The sequence below is a fragment of the Berghia stephanieae genome, chromosome 8 (assembly GCF_034508935.2).
Source record: "Berghia stephanieae isolate SIO BIC M18660-M18661 chromosome 8, UCSD_Bste_1.3, whole genome shotgun sequence".
NCBI classification, from domain to species: domain Eukaryota; kingdom Metazoa; phylum Mollusca; class Gastropoda; order Nudibranchia; family Aeolidiidae; genus Berghia; species Berghia stephanieae.
The window spans coordinates 37,140,135-37,160,134 of NC_088367.1; the positions used below are offsets into that span (position 1 = coordinate 37,140,135).

The window sequence follows — 20,000 nt, forward strand, 5'->3', positions numbered from 1 at the left end:
ACGATATTATGAAAAATAAAGTACGCAGCAATAGACTACTGTTTTATAACATACGTATCAGGGGTTATAGCCAAGCTAAGCATGTATGTGGTGCCTCTTGTGCAATGAGATGGTCTTTTTTAAAGAAATAACAAAACCTTGATGGGTTATGTCATAAAGACAGCATTGGCGTATCTCACAACTCCACATTGGATACATAACTAAAACCACTACACGCCAGAAATTAAATGCTGATGACACACATGACCGCTACCCACAACATCTCATATTCAAACAATACAATGGCAAAGATGGCACTTGTAAGTGGTTTGAAGTTTGATTGCATAACACCTTAGTGAGTGTCATTCATTCACTCACACAGTACATCTGCTATAAACACACCTCATCTCTTTTTACCAATGAAAATAGACGTTGAACAACATACTTGAAATTGAATATACGGGAGAAAAAATATGTCATGTTCCTTTAAAAAAAATAAATAAATAAAAAAGTAAATAATAATAATATGGTCCCAAAGAGCTCTGAATATTATGGAGCCGGAGATTACTTAATTATCTATGCCTATATGACAACCTCACACAAAATATAACATCATTATTAAATGAAGAAAAATATGGATTGTTTGTTATAATGTTCAATTGCTTGTTTTGTTTTGCACTGTTTCTTTTTTTTTTTTAAAGATGATTAAAACAAGAAAAGCATTGGATCACAACGTCTGTTTCTACTCCTGTCATTGTTTGATTACAGTTACTACCTAACATATCGATGAATGTCTTCCCAACCCAAAGCAGATTTTGAAAAAAAAAAATTGAAATCAATGGGTTTGGAATCAATTGGGGGATGAATCAAAATGAAGCCACTAAAATATAAGTTCCGAAAAGACTGTTACAAAATTAAATTGATGTTAATAATACGAAAACTCAATACTCGACACAACGGGGGGGATTCAAAACTATAATATCATATGGAAGGAAATACTCATCATTTCTAATAAAGTAATTTTAAAGCTTTGATATGGTCAACTAAACAATTGAAAACATTTCTTTATGGCTAAAAAGAAAAAAAAAATTATCAAAAAAAAAAAAAACCCACTTAAAGTTAAAGAATGAAACGAATAAATTCGTATTGACTGTAATTTGAAAATCTTAACTTTTGTATAATTCAAAACATTGAGTATAAATTCTGCCTGTTTCATCGTCTTATTGGAGGTTATTAAATGAGATGAAAAACTGCCTAAGCTTTTTTAAAAAAGTTGCTGAATTTATATTTGCAATTTTTTAAAAAGTAAACAATGAAGTTTTCAATCAATACTTGATAAAAATTTCTTAGCCATAACTTTCTCGCCTTTCCACAAAGTTTTGTTTTTCATTACATGAATATGAGACTATCTATAAGTTGGGGTAATAAATCAACTCTGTTTCAAATGAATGTAAAGTTTCTTTTTAATCAATTGATTAGTCCGGACGTAATATATTTTTAAATGTCTTCTCTAATTTTTTTTCATGAAGACAATGCAATTATTTCAACTTTTTAAAATCTATTAACGGGCCATAAGCTTTCGAAGATTGTAATTGATCTCTTTCCTTTTAATTTTTTTTGTTTGAACTCTCAATGCCGAGGATATTGATTTGATTTTGTTGTTGTTGTTTTATATTTACTTAAGAATTCACAACAGCCATTGTGATGATCTATGATTATTAAAATCATATAGGAGAAAATAATACATGTTTTAGTATTAGGGAACGCGAATCTTTCTCTAAAAATCAGAAATCCATGAAATAAAAAAACAAAAAAGGCATTTGTGTCAGTATAAAAGAACATGTCAGTCAAAACTATATAGCATACCAACATGATATAATAAATCATGTTTAAAGTTATATAAAAAAAGCGTTAATTTTTTTTACTTCGAGATTTTCTTCATAAATTGAACATATAAACATTAGAAACAAAAGACACAAGGAAAAGAAGACGTTAAAACTGAAACCTTCAACTAAAATTGTCTTTGTGACATTACGTTTCCGAAATATATATATGGTGATGACCACTGCTAAACATAACTTGTAATTTTTTTGGAAATGAACCTCTTACATAAATAAAAGGGTGCATGAGATTTCTATGAAAACACAAATAACCAAATACATAAGTGAAAAATAGCGAAATTAATAAAGAAATGCGTTGAACACCCAAAATCAAACAGAAAACAGAATTAGAACAGTAAAAAGAAAAATAAGAAATAAAATAAAACTTAAGTCTTTGAACTAAAACAACTGCTTTGCCATTGAACTGAAACTGAAAATAATGAAGAAGGGTGAGAACAAAATAGATTTAAAAACAAAAAGCTTACCTGCCAGTCGAAGAGCAGACATCCTTTGAAATTCGGGTTCCTGTAACCATTTCCACATACGACGAAAAGTTTCCCTTCCTGATTTAAGTTTGCTCCAAGGTTTAGGATTTCGTAAAAGGTCACTAAGAGTTCCTTGGCTACGACACAGGACCCTTTGGGCAAAAACTGCCTGAGGGATGCTGTATCGTTTTAATTCACTGCTTATTCGCTGGGCAAGTTCTTTTGTGTTGATCTCTTCGATTTCGTGTTGTTTGTTCTGTAAATCCAAAGATGTTCCTGGACGATCTCTCTGCGGACTTTCACTGTGTGGAGATGGAGTTGGTGCGTTGTGAATTCCGTTCATTGAAACCATCATAGAATTAGGAGAATGTAATCGTCCAGCGTTGTGGTCCACCATTCGCATTGGGGACGCAGCGTAAGATTCCACATAACTGTTAGGTGAAGCCATTTTAGGCTCAGATTTTGGGGATGCAAGACCATTGGGATGTGTGTAACCGTAGGAGCCTAGGCTTTGTTGGTAATTTATGTTGTTAGTGGACATCATAGTCATAGCAGTCGACCCCAAAGCAGGGCCCATGTTCATACTCACCCCAATTCCGAGTTTTTCATATCGGTGTCCGTAGGCGGTCATATCCATAATTCCAGCACCCAAACTGTTGTTTTGGGGCATTAAAGTGAAACTTCCACTGACATTAGGTCCTGTAACATTAACATGACTGAATTTGTCCGAAACCGTTGAAATGGGAGGAAGTGGCTGTAAGGGTGTCAAAGTGGCATAGTTGTTTGGGCTGTAACTAGGGCTCATCCTACCGTTGAGTGTATGATAAGTCACATCTCCCATTTGGGAACGAAACTCACTCGAGTCGATCATAGTGCTCACACTGACCGGAATAGCTTCCGAACGTGTGATGGTCGTTTCGAGTTCTTCTTGAGGATTCACGTAATCCGATTCTTGTGGTGAGGGTTGGCTCTGTGTGGCCGTACCGTTAGACGAATCACCGTTGATTTGTTGATCAGCCGGGAGCTCGCCTATGTTTTCCATCGTCATTCCTACAAGCAAAAACGATCGAACAATATAGAATGATAAACTGTCAATTTCTTCTAACCTCTAGTACAGCTTTGCTGGTTGGTTCGTTCGATTTTTTGAAGGCTATTACGTACGCTTGGGAACAGGCACAGTGAAACCTCGGCAAGCCTCCATGTTTGGACAGCTGTCACCCAACGACCTGCGCAGAACACAATGCGCAGGAGCGATATTTCGCACAGCGCATGCGTGAATAAATCCGCGAAGACACGGAGTTCGCAATGTCGCGAAGGGTCCACATATTATTATGTTTTCGCGGAAGAGGGTTTTAGTTCTTCAAGATGCTCAGACAAAACACTTGTTATTTTCCCAATAACGCATTACCCTGAAAAAAAAATCCAAGTATTTAGTTCTCCCTCCTTCTTCCCTTACATACTTTATATGACAAATATACCCCAAATATGAACACCCGCTGTCCACAAAAAACCCCGTTTTCCGCTGACGGTTGGCGTCCGGGTCTTCGGACTGCCCACAATCAATCTTTATCGAATTTCTGCGGCGAAATTTGACAAGTTTAACAAGTCTGAAAACAGCTTCAATGATTTTCGATTTCATCAGAGAAATTGTTCAATATCTCCAGCAGTAAAAACAGATAGCATCTTCCGCTCCTTTCCAGACTCGCACCCACTGTCCACACGGATGGAAAATGTGAACGAGCGAAACTTGTGTGAACTGCGCTTTTTTCTCTGTCATTTTATTTAAAAATTGTTTTTAGATTTATTGAAATTGGATCAAAATACGTTGTTGTTATTTATTGTAAGATTGATCTCTATACAACTTCCGACCAAGGTTTTCGGTATATAGTTAAATATTACCATTGGATATATCATGAATTGTTCAAACTATGCCCTATATCATGTTTGTTTGATGCGCACATTTTGTTTGATACACCACTCTGACTGCTATAAGTATCAATGTTTGAACAGGACATGACGACAGTGTAAAGACAGTACCAAGTCTCCATTTGTAAGTACATTAAGTAATTATTTTTTTTACATTGATATTATTAACATCGTTATGATTTACCAACTATAATACTCAAACGTTTCTTACAAAGTCTTCATGGTTGTACGCTTTGATATTCACTCTAGACGTCTATATTATAAACTTAAAATCAGGACATTCTGCATTCGTATCGTGCCACTAATACTGCAAACAACCACATAATGATGGTGATGACGATGATGATGATGATGATGATGATGATGATGATGATGATGATGATGATGATGATGATGATGATGATGGTGGTGGTGGTGGTGGTGGTGGGGTGGTGGTGGTGGTGGTGGTGGTAGTGATGATGTTAGTGACGATGATGATGATGACGACGATGAAGATGATGATAATATTTATGATAACGACGACGACGATAATGATGATGCTAACGATAATGAAGATGATGATGATGATGATGATGATGATGATGATGATGATGATGATGATGATGATGATGATGATGATTATGATGATGATGATGATGATACAGTGCGACATCGATATAATCTTTGTATAAGATTAAGATCAATACAAACAAGGTGGTAATTATTTACAATTATCCTTATTGACCTATAATGTTTAGCAGAAGACATTTCGATGAAAGTCGTGATGGGAGGTTGGGAATGGGATGGGGTGGGCTTACAATGAAATGTCAATGTTTTGGACGTTTTTATTTCATTTTCTTTGTTCACGGAAAGGCGTTTTTTACCGTGACAAATTGCAGAGATTAACGAGACAAAGATATCAAATTAAATGGTTAAATAATTAACTGAATAGGTTAATAAGAAAGAAAATAAGGGAACACATTGGGAAAGAAATAAAAAGGACGAATACATAATTAATTTGATAAATACTTGAAAAAATTAATGTATGAAATTTTTAAAAAGTTAAAAATTATATAGGAAACCGAATGAATGAATAATTAAACAAAGGAAAAAAACAAAACAACAAACGATCAATCAATTTTAAAATCTCGTATGAATTGAAAACTGATAAAACAAAACAATTTACTTTATTGAACCCAAATAAAATAAAAAAGTGAACTGCTAGAGAGAATGAAGGATAGAAAATAAAAATATAATGCGTGGAATATTCCTCAACCTTTGACTATGTTTGCACGCTACGTCTTGTTGCATTCGTTAATAACGGGGCTTTATAATGCCGAGAAATTCCATCAATCAATAACTCCTGTCTTTGTTTACAAAATTCTCAAAATCGATACAGACGTTTTGCATGTGGCATAGATTGTTTTACAATCTATTTTTATTGCAGATTCCCCTAATGGCTTGGGAGAGAGTTGATTAAAATGTAAGTGAAAAATCTTGACTGGCTGGTATATTATTATCGGCCGGTGTACAGCCATCTATGGGGTAAAATACTGGCCTAGATCTAGTTTAGAATGAATAATAACTCGTATTTTAAAGTAGTATTTAAAATAATAATAATAATAATAATAATGATGATGATGATGATGATGATGATGATGATGATGATGATGATAACAATAATAATAATAATATAATAATAATAATAATGATGACGATGATGATGATGATGATGATGATGGTGATGTTGATGATGATGATGATGATAATAATTATAATGATAATAATAATAATAATAATAATAATAATAATAATAATAATAATAATAATAATAATAATAATAATAATAATAATAATAACGATGATGATGATGATGATGATGATGATGATGATGATGATGATGATGATGATGATGATGATGATGATGATGATGACGATGATGATGATGATAATAATAATAATAATGATAATGACGACGACGACGACGACGACGATGATGATGATGATGATGATGATGATGATGATGATGATGATGATGATGATGATGAGGAGGAGGAGGCGGAGGAGGAGGAGGAGGATTATGATCATGATGCTGAGGATGATGATGATGATGATGACGACGACGACGACGACGACGACGACGACGGCGGCGATTACGGTGATGGTGATGAGGGTGATGGTGATGATGATGCCGATAATGATAATAATAAGTACTGAATCATAATTCGGTATATATTTTGTTCACGTCCTGTTTCGACATTTCAGGGCTATCATTCGTGTTAAGTCATGTTGCATTCATAACAAAACGTGTTATATGAATGGTAGAATGGACCTAGTTTATTTTAAATGGAAGCAACCACAAGAAAAAATAATACTTGTATTGAAAGAAGAAGAAAGCAAGAGCACGATAATAAATCCTTGATAATAGCTATAGCTTAGGCCTACGCTCTAGGCACACATCGCCTACGCTATATAAATAAATATTTGTCTCTATTTATTTATTTATTTATTATTTATTTGTTTGTATATTTTGTTTACTGTTATTATTATTTAAAAAAAAAAAAAAAAAAAGAATCGTTATGCCATCTTCCACATCCACCAAAATTGCTTTAATCGTTTAGTCGGTTTCTTTAATACATTTTCCCGTAGACTGCTTTCTTTTTATTTTTCTATCCTAAAACGTGTATGGTAACAAACTGACGATCAACCGTGGTTTTGTAATTCAGCTCTTTATGAAAAATATTTTAATATTATTATGAGTTATGAGTGAGAAGAAAATAAATTATGCTAATATTATATTTATATTATTTCGCAAGATTTAGATAAGTATAGTTTTTACAAAACCAAATTTGTAAACACACAATCGCTTAGTAATTATAACATTCTATGTTTGTATCTTTGATTATACTATTTGCTCCAAAAATGAATATTGCTATTTTATATGGATGTAAATTATTTTCAAATACGAGAAATTAACATTTTAAAAGATTTTATGGATCAAAATATATTTGTTTATATTTGTCTATGTCTTAAGAGCTCTTCAATCACAGAGTCCTATTGAAGTCAACTCCACTGTGAGAAAACGAAAGTACGTTTACGCTCTTTCACAACGAAAATGTCCTTTTTGAAGACATGCGGCGATTTGCTTATGATCAGTTGCGGAGAAAACGTAGCTGTCATCGATTTTAGGTAAAGATTTGTCAATGTTTTAGACTCTTTAGCAATCTCAATGTTGAGTATGGATTGTTTTACATAAAAGAAAAGACAAGGCGCGTTGTTAGTGTTAGGAGTTGTGTGTACAGACCGCAAACTCGGGGACCCAAATAATTTTGGGGGTTTGGGAGGGGGGAAACTTTTTTTTTTTAAAGTCTTCAGTAGGGAGTTTAGGACTTTAAAAAAAAAATAAAAGTTCCCCCCCCCCTCCCAAACCTCCCGAATTAAAAAAAAAACCCATTTCCCCCCCCCCCCCCCCCCCCCCCCCCCCTCCCAAAACCCCAAAATTATTTGGGTACCCGAGTTTGCGGTAGTAACTTACGTACAATACAGCACGCAGCACAGTCAGTGACTGTGTCAGTGTGTCAGTCAGGACGGGTTTCTTAACTCTTCTTAGAGTTAGAGAAAGTGGACTCTTTTTTTACTTTATTGATGGTACGTCTGTCATGTAATGGCGACCAGTTTAGGTAGGCAGTTTAGTGAGCAGCACCAGTGGCAGTCAAATTTTGACCCAACTCGCCCATAGGAAAGTTGTGACTGGAAATTGCCGTTCGCGTTTTGGGGGGGTTCAATTAAAGATGCAAATAAAGATGCATAACTTCGTTATAAAGAGGAATATCACATATATTTTGGTATCATTATTTTCGTCTTTCAATTTCCTTTTAAATGGTGCCAATAAAGGAAAAATCCATTAATAATTCCAGAAGTTATATGAAGTTAAAATTTGGCAATTTTCAAATGCATTTATTTTTTTATTTACCGTGTGTGTTTTAAAAATTTAAACGCTTGTTTTTAGAACAACATCTAAACTTTATTCATGCCAAATTTCAGGGCTCTATATCGATGCGCAGACACATTTTAACTCTGCGCCGAAATGTCATGTTTACATTATCTTCTCATCATGGCTGCCGGACGATATCGTTATTTTAAATTTAGTTATGTATTATTTTCAATTTAGTCCATAATATTTTCAGTACTATTATTTACTATGTTTTTATTTTGAATACATACTTTCCAACTTTATTTATGGGCATTTTATAGTTTTTGTTTTAAAAGTTCGTATATTTCTTCTCTTTGTGAAATCCAATATTAATAATATCGATATTTTAAAAATACCAATTGCTTTAATTTTATTTTATTTTACTTTGCCATCAAGTCATCAAGTTTCTTTCCCATATGTTTAGATATGTTTATCATTTGTATCCATATTCTAAAGGCCTTAGCCTTAATAATTATTATGGTAAGTGAAGTTCTATTAGTTATATATTTTGACACCCCCATACATTGAGAGAGAAGGGGGAGGGGGGATAAACGTATATTAATAGTCAGTTCAAATGATATAATAGCAATAAGCCCAAAGTGGTTCAGCAGAATTTTTTAAAGTATTAAAAGCCAGAACTTTCCTTCGAATTATAATAGGGAATCCGTTTCAATTTATTTGAACTTTTCCAATCTACCATTTTATTTATATGCAATTAAATTGCTATAGGTAAAAATAAACCCATTATGTCATTACACATTGTTTATATCTTTTCATTTAAATACTCTCAAACCCTTTTTTATTCTCTATGTATTAAATCAAAGAGGGGAATTATATGCAATTGTTTCAGTGAGATATTGGGGATAAATCTAAAAGTGATATAGCAAATTGTTTCTTACGTCTAGCCGAGTTTTTGATTATGTAACATTTGCGTAATATTATATAATAATGTGTTAATTTGAAATGTTTATCTTCCTCTTTATTAATATAAATGCATTGTCCTCGATAAGACGAACATTTTGGTATACAATATATGATAAGAACTCCATATTGACTGTTTTAACCATTTTTTATTAACATCACGCGATTTCGGTCACAACTTTGCAATGGTAATTTTGGGGTAAAAATTAGTCTGAAATTTCAGACTTTGAACTGCCGTAACTACATTTTTAATCAAGATAGAAACAAAATTCAAACTGTTTTGTAATCTGTGTTGCCAGCTCTTTCATATGACATTGGTTTCAAGTGTGTGAGGTACATTTAGAATTTCTATTAAACTCCCTAGTTTAGGCTCTTGCACATCTCACTGATGCTTTCAGTCCTCACGTAGCTGTTAAAATTAAAAACAAACCAGCAACGTGCTGTTTCAAAATTTCTCAAGCCCAAGCTGTTCCATCTGCTTTTTACTCTTGGACCCTTGGGGTCCCAAACTAATGCAATATAAATTTATAGTAATTAGGCAGTTTAACAAAAAAAATCTAGATGTGACTCTTATACTTATACTTGAAACCAATATCACATGAAAGAGCTAGCAACTGATTACAGAACAGTTGGAATTTGTTTCTATCTTGATTAGAAATGTAGTTATGATAGTTGAAAGTCTCAAATTTCAGAATAGTTTTTACCTTAAAATTACCATTGGAAGGTTGTGCAGTTAATATAAAATGGTTCAAACAGTCAATATGGAGTACTTATTATTATTAGGTTGTACACCAAAATGTTCGTCTAGTCGAGGAGAATTGTTTCCCCTCTATGATGTACTATTAATACATGGAATAAAGAAGTCGTAGGATGTGTGAATGTTACGATCTTACTTAACTAAAAAGAAAGTAATCTGTTACTCCAATCGGAAGTAGGAAACAGGAAAAGTAAACAATATAAATATAAGAAGTGGCCAGATACTTTACAGTTCTCTCTGTAACTCACATGTTCTTGCACCACTCTGCCATGCCTGGTAGTTAGTAGTAGTAGTTGTAGTAGTAGTCAATTCATCAAAGTAAATTTTTAAAAAAGGAAAGAAATTAAGAAATAAAGAATTTGTGCAATGTAGTCGAATGAAAGTAACATAATTAGGAATGTTCCAGAGTGCCACATTTAGCTCATGGGTCGTTTATGCGGTAGATATATTGCTAAGGTTTAGTGATCCTTTTTTAGAATTGTCGTATCTGAACAGTGTATTTTTACACAGCGTTCATGAAATTATTTTTCGTTCTCCAACCTGTCGTGATCCCAAAGATAATCAACTTTAACTGAGTCACTGAGTAATAAATTTCACTTTTTCGTCCAAGCCAAAATTGACCACATTTACATGGTGGAAAGTAAAATTATGAAAATGTAAAATGCAACCACCGGAAGTACATTATATAGACACTTTCTTCAAATTGAAAGTTATACGATTGCTACTAGAACTAAAAACATCTCGATCGCCACATGCAGAAAACAAACTTATTGACCTTTTCTTCACTGATACTGATTGATTGGGTACCTAATTGATAATTGTAAGACACAAATATAGTAAGTAATTAATTCCTGCGCAAATTAGTTTTCTGCCAGTGTTTCACTCTAACTATTCATGCTGTTCACTGTCTGTCACTGTTGACTTCGATTACTTCATTTTCCTATCTTTGGATTTTACACCGATCTGTCGATAAATTTTCTCCATAAATAAATTAACATCTCCATACTTATTTATATTAATTTTATTTCGTCGCATAGTTATTGACCTTTAACTTTTATACATTCTTTTATTTTAAAAAGTTTGAATATGCTTTCATTCACAATGTATGGGGTGCAGGGTTTGTTTCTCGAAGTTTTGAGCTTTTGAGCATCAATAAAGATATGAGGAATTAATTATATTGGTCACTGCTGAAAAAATAATTGCTCTTAAGTTAGGTTTAAAGTACGAACATAAGGTTATGGTATGATTTTAGAAGTGCTTGTACTTAATTGTTTGGAAAGCCTAAGCTTTATTCTATAGCTGGAATTACCTTTTTAATGTCATCATATAACTGACTTGCTTCTTTGGCGTTTCTTCTACAAGAAAGAAAGAAATTGAGTTTTTATATAGTGCAATATCCACTAAATGTGCTCAAAGCGTTTTACAAGGGGTCCCTGTTCAACAGCAACATTTAACATGTAGGACGGGACATGCCGCCTGTTAGTGTTAGGCGATATTACAATTTTTCTGACAAAGACAGCGCTGTTAACGACCAGGTTCTCATTTTACGCCTGAGTACGGTGAGAGAATGTGAGTAAAGAGTCTTTTCCAAGGACTCAACTATGCGCCGAGCGAGGCTCGAACCCAGGACCTTCCGATTAGAAAGCGAGTGTCATACCACTAGACCACATAGCCGCACAAGTAATAGTAATACATTGTCTCATCTCTTTCCTTTCTTTTACTGCTTTCATTTATTTTAAAAATCATGTCTGTGGTTTGTCGAAAATTTTCAGCCAATTTTTGTACAGCTCATTTACAGGTTTAGGCAGCTGACTTGGTTGGAGAAACATAGTGTCCTTTGCTCACGGAACATGTCGGTTGCGAATAGTATTATGAAGTGATCCATTGGATTGATCGGATTTGGTTAAGTACGTTGGTTTTAATCTATCAATTGAAACTCGTACTATTTCTCAGTTTGGGCAATCACCAGGAAGGATCCATCATATGTCCAGACTAGTGGACTGTGAGCGTCATGGCTGTTACGCAAGGATGCTACTTTTCCGGGATAACCCGTAATTCAGGGGTACAGTTTTTTCCGGTACTAGATTTTCCGGGTTGTGTCTCACCTCCTCATAAACGGTCCGGAGTGACGACCAATGGAGGAAAATTTTTACACTGAACAGGTGAAACAATTACCAGTGATGATACTTTTCCGAGGATCCGCGGAAATTCGCGGTTTTCTTTCCTTTCCTCGGTTTTCCTCCTCAGATCCTCGATCCGCGGATATTTCCTTCATTTCCTCCTTTTCCTTTTTTTTATATAATAAATCTTTAAAAAATACCTCCTTTTTAATATATATATATATATATATATATATATATATATATATATATATATATATATATATATATATATATATATATATATATATATATATATATAAAATTTCCTCCTTTTACTGGACTCCGGGCGTTTTAAAATTGAACGATCCAGCTGCAGGGCTTCATCGCCACTGCGCCACTGCGGAAGTGTTCATCGACCATGTTTATTCGTTCGATTAAAAAATCTCGCAGCAAGTATCATGCTGAGTTGCAAAAACAGAAAGAGGAAAAGGAAAGAAAAAGACAAATGTTTGATCAAGCAGTTGTAAAGGCGGAAACAAAAAAGCAAGCAAAGGCAGTCCGGGAGAAGGCAATTAAAACAGCCTATAAGCTTCATATAAAGAAGCAATCCAAACAGGTTGGGCCCCCACCTAGAAAGAGGCCCAAAACACACTAGTACTCTTCAAGTACTCAAAAGAAGTCATCCTGCCTACTTTCCTGTGGTGCAAGAATGTTCTAGGTGAGTTTTCCGTTTTCCCGAGACTTTTCCTCCTTTTTGACTTTTTGTGAGTATCATCACTGAATTACACTGCAATTTTTTCACAGTAAGCTTTTTCTCAAAAAGAGATTCATAATTCTCAACTGCTTGTACTGCAATGGATTGCACCTCCTCTGCTTTGAGGATAAAGTGGCGGGGCACTCTTTTATTTCAGGACGATATTTATACTATTACTACTATTTCTAATATCACTAAGTTGAGTTGCTTTCTGTATTTGCCTTGGAATGAGATTACTTGTTGGATCCCCCAAATGGGCTTGACCCTGGTATTATAATCGTAATTTTTCAGGGGGGTTGTGAGAGTCGAGAAACATTTTCAGTAAAGCTGCTGAAAATGCAAACACCTCAGCCAGAAAGCTCACGAAACTGTGAGTGCTGTCTCAGCACAAACCTTCCTATACACAGTCGTCTCCATCTTCATCTCAACTTACATTTAGGTACAAAGTACCTACCTGCAAATTTTGCACCCAGATGCATCCTCTAGTAAAGAGCAAATGTCCTGCCTATGGAAAAACTTGTTCGAAATGGTAAGAGACAAAACCATTTAGCTATAGCCTGCAAATAAAAATCGAGAGTAAACCGCCTGAATGACGAAGATATATATGTGATTCAGACTCAGAGTGGGTCAACGTGTTAAAGAATGCCAGAACACTGGTAAAATGTAAAATGTTTGTAGCGTGACAACATGTATCATTTCTGATTGACTTTGGAGCAGCAGTGAATGTTCTACCTGAATATTATGCAGTGATGATAATCTTTTGCTGATAACGGAATTCTCCAAAATTTTCAGCTGATTTTACAGAGTCAAACATTTTCCTCTGAGAATAGCTCCGAGTCAAGTGGTGGATCCGTGAAAAAATCACCGCCATGTCTTGTGTCTTGTGTGATATTTTGACACCTTTGCTCAGGCTCAGTTGCATGAATTTTGGTGACACTCCCATTGTTATGGCGTCAGTCTAGACAAACTGGAGTCAGATGTCAAAAATGAGACTAGGCAATTGATGGTCGATAAGGAATGGGGTGGGGAGGGGGTAAATTAGTCTAGATTTTATTTGTAAGTAGTCGAGTAGTAGTACGGTTATAGGTCTGTTTGAAAAGATAATTATTATAACCTCCTTCTAATTAGAAAAACAAGCCCCATCAATTAAACCTCTCTCTCTTTCTCTCTCTCTCTCTCTCTCTCTCTCTCTCTCTCTCTCTCTCTCTCTCTCTCTCACTCTCTTTCTCTCTCTCTCTTTTTCACTCTCCCTCTCTTTCAATCTTTCTTTTCCCACTCTATCTTTCCCTTATCCATATATTTCTCCTAACCATTCTTCAATCAATCCTCATGTTTACTTTATAAATGTCATCTGGTAATAGAGAGATGATATTAATCTGTTACAACTATAAGAGGTGCTCAACTTTTTACCTTTGTTTTTACAATGTTTTACAATTATTTTTTATTAAAGATACTTGAGTCTTATTTGTAGATCTTTAACCACTGGGCTACAAGTAACAAATATAGTATTTGATGATTGGTTGATTGTGTTTAACCAATACAAGTGTAACACTGCATGCTGTGAGAGCGATGTCAGAAAAGTTGTCTGATTATGACAAGTCCCATTCGTGAAAGAGCTATAGAAGAGAATATATTATAGTGATATAGAGACAGAGCATATTTCTGGGTGGGGTTCCGACCTCCCATAGTGGGCAGGGAGGTACTTGCTGTGTCTTCTATCCCCCTGTACCTGTTTTTCAATTGCTTTCTGTCTTTGTCTCGGAATGAGATTACTTGGTTTTGTCCTGACCTTGACTGGGAGGGAAACAGTTGAATGTATAGTTATAGTTTTGGGAGATGATATTTTTTTCCTTGTAAATCATCTCTCTGTCATGTATTGTTATTTTTTATTTTTAACATATGATTTGTAACCATTTGGGTGTGTTCCTCTTAGTGGGATCTTATGCTGGTGTCTAGGTGATCTCAAACTAAGTACTTTGATGGTGTGCTCTTGGAATCTACATCTGTTTCCTATTTGAACTAATTCCCTTTTGTCTTGCCTTTTCTTGTGTGCTGTAATTGTAATTCTAGAACTTTTTACTATCCCATTTTCTTCCTTTTTACTGGCGCTGATATGACCTTAATGTGTTGCAACCCTTAAAAACAAACAAACAAACAGAGCATATTTTGATCTAAATTAAACTAAATTTGTATAATTATTATTGTACTTATTGTTAATGATCCAGAAGAACTAAAACAATTTTCCAGCAAATTAATCTAAAGCAATTACTAAAATCGCTCACCTTAAATTTTTTGTGTGTTGCAAATATTTAATCTCAAAATGCAGGCTGAGTTGTTACAATCCAATATTGGTAAATCAATTCTCCGACGAATTCCTTATATTCAATATTAAATCCTTTTTTCATTGGCAATATATATCCTTCTCTTCTATAAAGACATAAATAGGTCGATTTGATAAAGAATCCATGATTTTTATGATTTTGTTACATTGCATCTTTATGAGGATGGGGAAGGAAATCCCCTGGCACACGAACATTAGTTCCGTAAGTAAACATGACTGGGGGTACATTCAGATCCTCCTTTCAGGTCATTCGTATGCTGAGTAAAATGATCGGTTGCTCATCCATCCAATTTGGGGTGTTGAGAAGCCTTTTGGCCACAATAAAATCACTCCATCATACCGTTAGTTTGAGGATGGTAAGCGATTGTGATCTTCGGGCTGATGCCTAACACTTGATTCAATTGGCTCTACAGTTCACTCGTAAACTGTCTGCCTTGGTCCTAATTGAATCTGGAACTCCAAATCGAGAAATCCAAGTTCAAAGTAGGGCTCTCGCACATGTGATCGACTCAGCATTAGGAGTTTATCAGACAACCATTGTCAGGAGATAAACACAGTTCTCTGATAGAGGAGGCATGCCCACAAATTTACATGGAAATCGCCATGACTTGGCAAGATTTGACCATGTTTCTTATGTCCCTTTTTAGGCCTGGTCAGACATAACGAGACGAGATGGTTTAGATTGTTGACTTTAGTCCGGGAGTGGCAAAGATTATGGAATGTGTCACAAATAGTTTTTGTCCAGTTAGGAGGTACCACTAGGCAAGGGTGATTGGTGGAAATGTCACACAGTGTCTGGACTCCTATTATTTGCATTTCCCGGAGCTTTAATGATCCTGGGTTAGACTGTAGGTTGGCTAACTGAGGGTTGTTACGTTGTGCTGCTGATAATTGAACAAAATCAATGACAGGAACATATGCCACAGATGAAATGGATGGCTCCAGATTGTTGGAACTCGTATAACGTATTGAGTACAGTGTTTTCAGATCCTTTGACATATCTAATATCTGAAGTATGAGAGTTGAAGTTCTTGTCATGGAGATGTCTGAAAGGATATTCAGTGCATGAGTCAGGGGTTTGTGGTTGGTTGCGACAGAGAAGGATCTTCCTTCTACAAATTATTGGAAATGCTTTATTGCACTATGGATAGCAAGTAATTCACAATCGAAAGTTGAAAGTGCCGTTGTGTGGGTGTCAGCTTCCTTGAAAAAGATGAGATGTGCATCCAAATAAAAAAAAGATAATATTCTCTTTATTCATCCCATAGTGGAAATTTGTCTCTAGGGTATATTCCAAGGGAAGAGTGGAATAACCCAGGCATCAGCCGTAGTGCAGCGCCGTAAATTGAGCTAGGGTTTGGTGATCGAACTCGGTACCTTTCAGGTATGAAGCAAAGACCGTACCGCTGGGTCACGTTGCCCTGGAAGAGTTGAGCGAGTTTGGCACCTATTACCAAATCAGATGCATCTGCTGAATATCAAGTTGGTCCATCGATGCTGGGATGGTGAAGCATCACCACAGAAGAAAGCATGCATTTTGAAAGCAGACTGATGCTCATTTATCCAAAGCAGCCTATTCTAATTCCCTTTTAAAGATTCTGTCAGTGTGATAAAATTACTGGCAACATTTGGTAAGAATCGGTGACAAAAGTTCATCATCTCAAGGAAATGCTCAACTCTTTTCTACTTTTGGGTTTAGGGAAGTTTATGATGGCGATCACTCTTTCCTCTAATGGCTTGATGCCAGCAGATGGAACTGTATAGATGATTGTCCAAGCATTTTTTGACATTAACCACTAGTTGATAACATTGTCCATAGAGGTTGCTTTCATGTGCTTCGGGGGTGGCACTAGAAACCATATTCGTCGTGATATACAAAACAATCCACATCATGCAAAATACCATCCGTCTTGGGCCGCATTCTTTAAACTGAATGGCATTTTGAAGTATTCATAGAGTCCGAATGGTATTATGACTGCAGTTTTGGTATATCTTCCTCTGCAATTGGTATCTGGTTGTATCCTTGTATGAGGTCAATTTTTGAAAATATTGCGTTCAAATCTTGTATGTTCGGGAAAGGATATCGATCATCTTTTGTAGAACTCTTTAGTCTACGATTACATACTGGAGATGACCATGAAGATGAAGAGTGAGTAACTATGCCAAGGTGTTCCAATTAGCCAAATTCTGCTTTAGCGGCCAGACATTTTTCTTGACCCAGACAATGCACAGGTTGGCCAGCAGTCGGGGTGCGATGATTCACACCATGTATGTCCAATTTTAGAACAATATTTTGCTTTGTAGGTCTTTCCACACAAAAAAATTGTTCACCAAAATTGTGCCCGCATTAATTGAATTTACAGTCGGGGCTTCATTAGGGCCAGCTAAGTCCCTAATTAATGGCTGGCCATAATGTTTCCCTGAGTGGTTGAAGGTGCCATTGCACAGGTTTGACTGTTGACTGATCTCTCACAATGTCGAGCTTGGTTGCGAGTTTTGAGTGGTAACGACTCAGGCTGAAACTGGAGTTTGAGGGTTGCTGTATACTCTTTGGCATGCAATGTCTGTGATGTTTACGTCATTCAACTGCATTTGCTTCTGTCTCCGTGACCTCATTAGATCCTTCTGTACCATTATCTGGGCCCTGGATTTGTGTAGATGAGGAGTTGATCATGTCTACTTCAACTATGTGGTCGGCTGTTTTGGCTATTTCATCTAGATTGGTGTCGTTTATTTGTGCCAAAATATGCTTGACTTCTGGAGGTAATTGACTGATGAAAGGAGCACAGAATAAGGTGTGGGGTTCTGAATCTATTGATTGTATGCACTGCAGGGGTTCTGTTGGTCTGCGATCACCCAACCCAAACATCTGAAGCAAAGAAAAATTCTTCTGCAGTTGTGTTTCTTCATACATGTCCAAATGGGGCTCTTTTAATGTTTCATAACAATTACTCACAGGGAGGCGCTCTATAGATAGAACGAAGATGACGTCACTCAGGCCTTTGTTATTGTTTTTTGCCACCCATGTTTGTGAGACATTCTCACTAAACTGTATTAACCAGACTATAAGCGTTTCTATCTATAACTGTCTGATCTTTTCGTGAGGGCTTGAATCAAGTAGTTGTAACACATGAAAAAATTTGGTCTTGTCGTTTATAGTGGGAGGACAGTGTGTGCCGAATGTAGCCTCCAGGCGAAGGAACCAGGCTGATGCATTTATCGTCCAGAAAGGAGGAATCTTGAACGATACTGCGTTCACTGTAGGCAGGGAAACTGTGGTTTTGATAGCCTCTGCTAAATCTAACAAAATTTGCCTGTCCATCACATTGGGGTCGCCAATGTAAGATGTGTAAATGCTACGGTCTTATTTAATTAAAAAGAAAGTAATGCCGACGGCTAGTGAAAGATTAAAGACTGTTACTCCAATCGGAAGTAGGAAACAGGAAAAGTAAACAAACAATAGGTAATATGGAGATAAATTAAACAAACACTATAGGGCGCCACAAGATGTATTAAAAAGTGTGTATTAAAAATAGTACAGGATAATATTGATAACATTATGGACTAAATTTAAAATAATACATAACCAAATTAAGATATATCGATGAGTATCGATATCGCATAGCTGGTAACTGTTCCGTAAAAAGCAGATTTGCTCCGTATGAGCATTCCTTTTTTATGGTAGAAAAGTTCGTAGCTGATGGTTGGGACAGCCATAATGAGAAGATACTGAATACATGACATTTCGGCGGGGACTTAAAAAGTGTCTGCACCTAGGATATAATGTCCTGAAATTTGGCATGAATAAAGTTTAAATATCGTTCTCACAACAAGCGTTTTTATTTTAAAAACACACGCTGTAAATAAAAAGATAAATGCATTTGAAGATTTGCCAAATTTTAGCTCCACATAACTCCTGAAATTTTAGATGGATATTTCGTTATTTGGCAGCAGTGAAAACGAGATTGAAAGACGAAAATAATACAAAGTTGTGCATCTTTTACTGACCCCCCCCCCCCCCCCCCCCCTAAACGCGAATGGCAATTTCCAATCATAACATACATATGGGTGAGGTGGGTCATACTTTGACTTCCACTGCTTTGCTCATTAAACTGCCAGCTATAATCTAAAATTGGCCGTGCAAGGACTTTATAGCAGGTTTCTCTGCCCCCCCCCCCCACCCATATTCAGACTTTTTTTATTTGTTGTTGTGTGCCAGGTCTGTATATGTCTGTTTTAAAACTTATCTCGTCAAAACAAGCTTCATCCAACAATTCTCTCGTATGTTTGATGAGTAGTAATCCAAACTTATCACTGTTGACATGTTCGAGAACCCCCCTTCCGTACGTACTCCCGGTCCCTTCTCATTTTCTCTCCCTGCCATGATCAGACATCTATTTTTACAAATAGATATTTCCTCGTTACAATGCTTTGAACCATCGAATTATTCACAGTTTGACCCCTCTATCCTAGTATATAGTCGGTACTTATTCACACCTGTGTCAAGTGGGGTTGAGGTATCTATATTGAACTGACATGGCGGTTTGTTTTTTTTTCAAAAAAATATCCCAAATTTTGCAAGCAAAATCCCAATTTTCAAGCTAAAAACAGCAAAATGTGCAAAATAAAAAAAAATGTGCAAAAATTTGCGGTTAATTTTCCTAAAAAACCATAAATAGTTCATGAAAGAGACAGGTATTTGTTAAAGGTTAACGGCGCTTGCAACAAATTTAAGGTCATATCAGCGCCAGTAAAAAGGAAGACAATGGGATAGTAAAAAAGAAAATATTCTTGGTTAAATAGCTTTCACGTTCTACACGAGCTATCAAATTGAAAGGGAAAAAAAATCTTTTTTTTTTTATTGCCTTTTGAAAAAAAAAATTTTTTTTTTTTCTTCTTTGCA

General features: G+C 35.6%; 2 protein-coding genes across 4 annotated transcripts in view; one reads left to right on the forward strand and one right to left on the reverse strand.

Annotated features, from left to right (window-relative positions):
* The window catches only part of LOC144978596 (one cut domain family member 2-like), a 46,400-nt gene extending 42,871 nt beyond the window's left edge, over positions 1–3,529 (reverse strand). For both annotated transcript variants that reach the window (XM_078924874.1, XM_078924873.1), the window contains exon 1: positions 2,345–3,529. In XM_078924874.1, the coding sequence (XP_078781000.1) occupies positions 2,345–3,392 (1,048 nt within the window). In that variant the 5' untranslated portion in view covers positions 3,393–3,529. The remainder of the gene's footprint in view (positions 1–2,344) is intronic.
* Positions 3,530–4,042: 513 nt separating this feature from the next.
* LOC144978595 (uncharacterized) overlaps positions 4,043–20,000 on the forward strand; it is a 57,471-nt gene continuing 41,513 nt past the window's right edge. The window contains exons 1-3 of one of the 2 annotated variants that reach the window (XM_078924870.1): positions 4,043–4,394; positions 5,697–5,732; positions 7,284–7,438. In XM_078924870.1, the coding sequence (XP_078780996.1) occupies positions 7,365–7,438 (74 nt within the window). In that variant the 5' untranslated portion in view covers positions 4,043–4,394; positions 5,697–5,732; positions 7,284–7,364. The remainder of the gene's footprint in view (positions 4,395–5,696; positions 5,733–7,283; positions 7,439–20,000) is intronic. The other variant, XM_078924871.1, reaches the window with a different exon arrangement.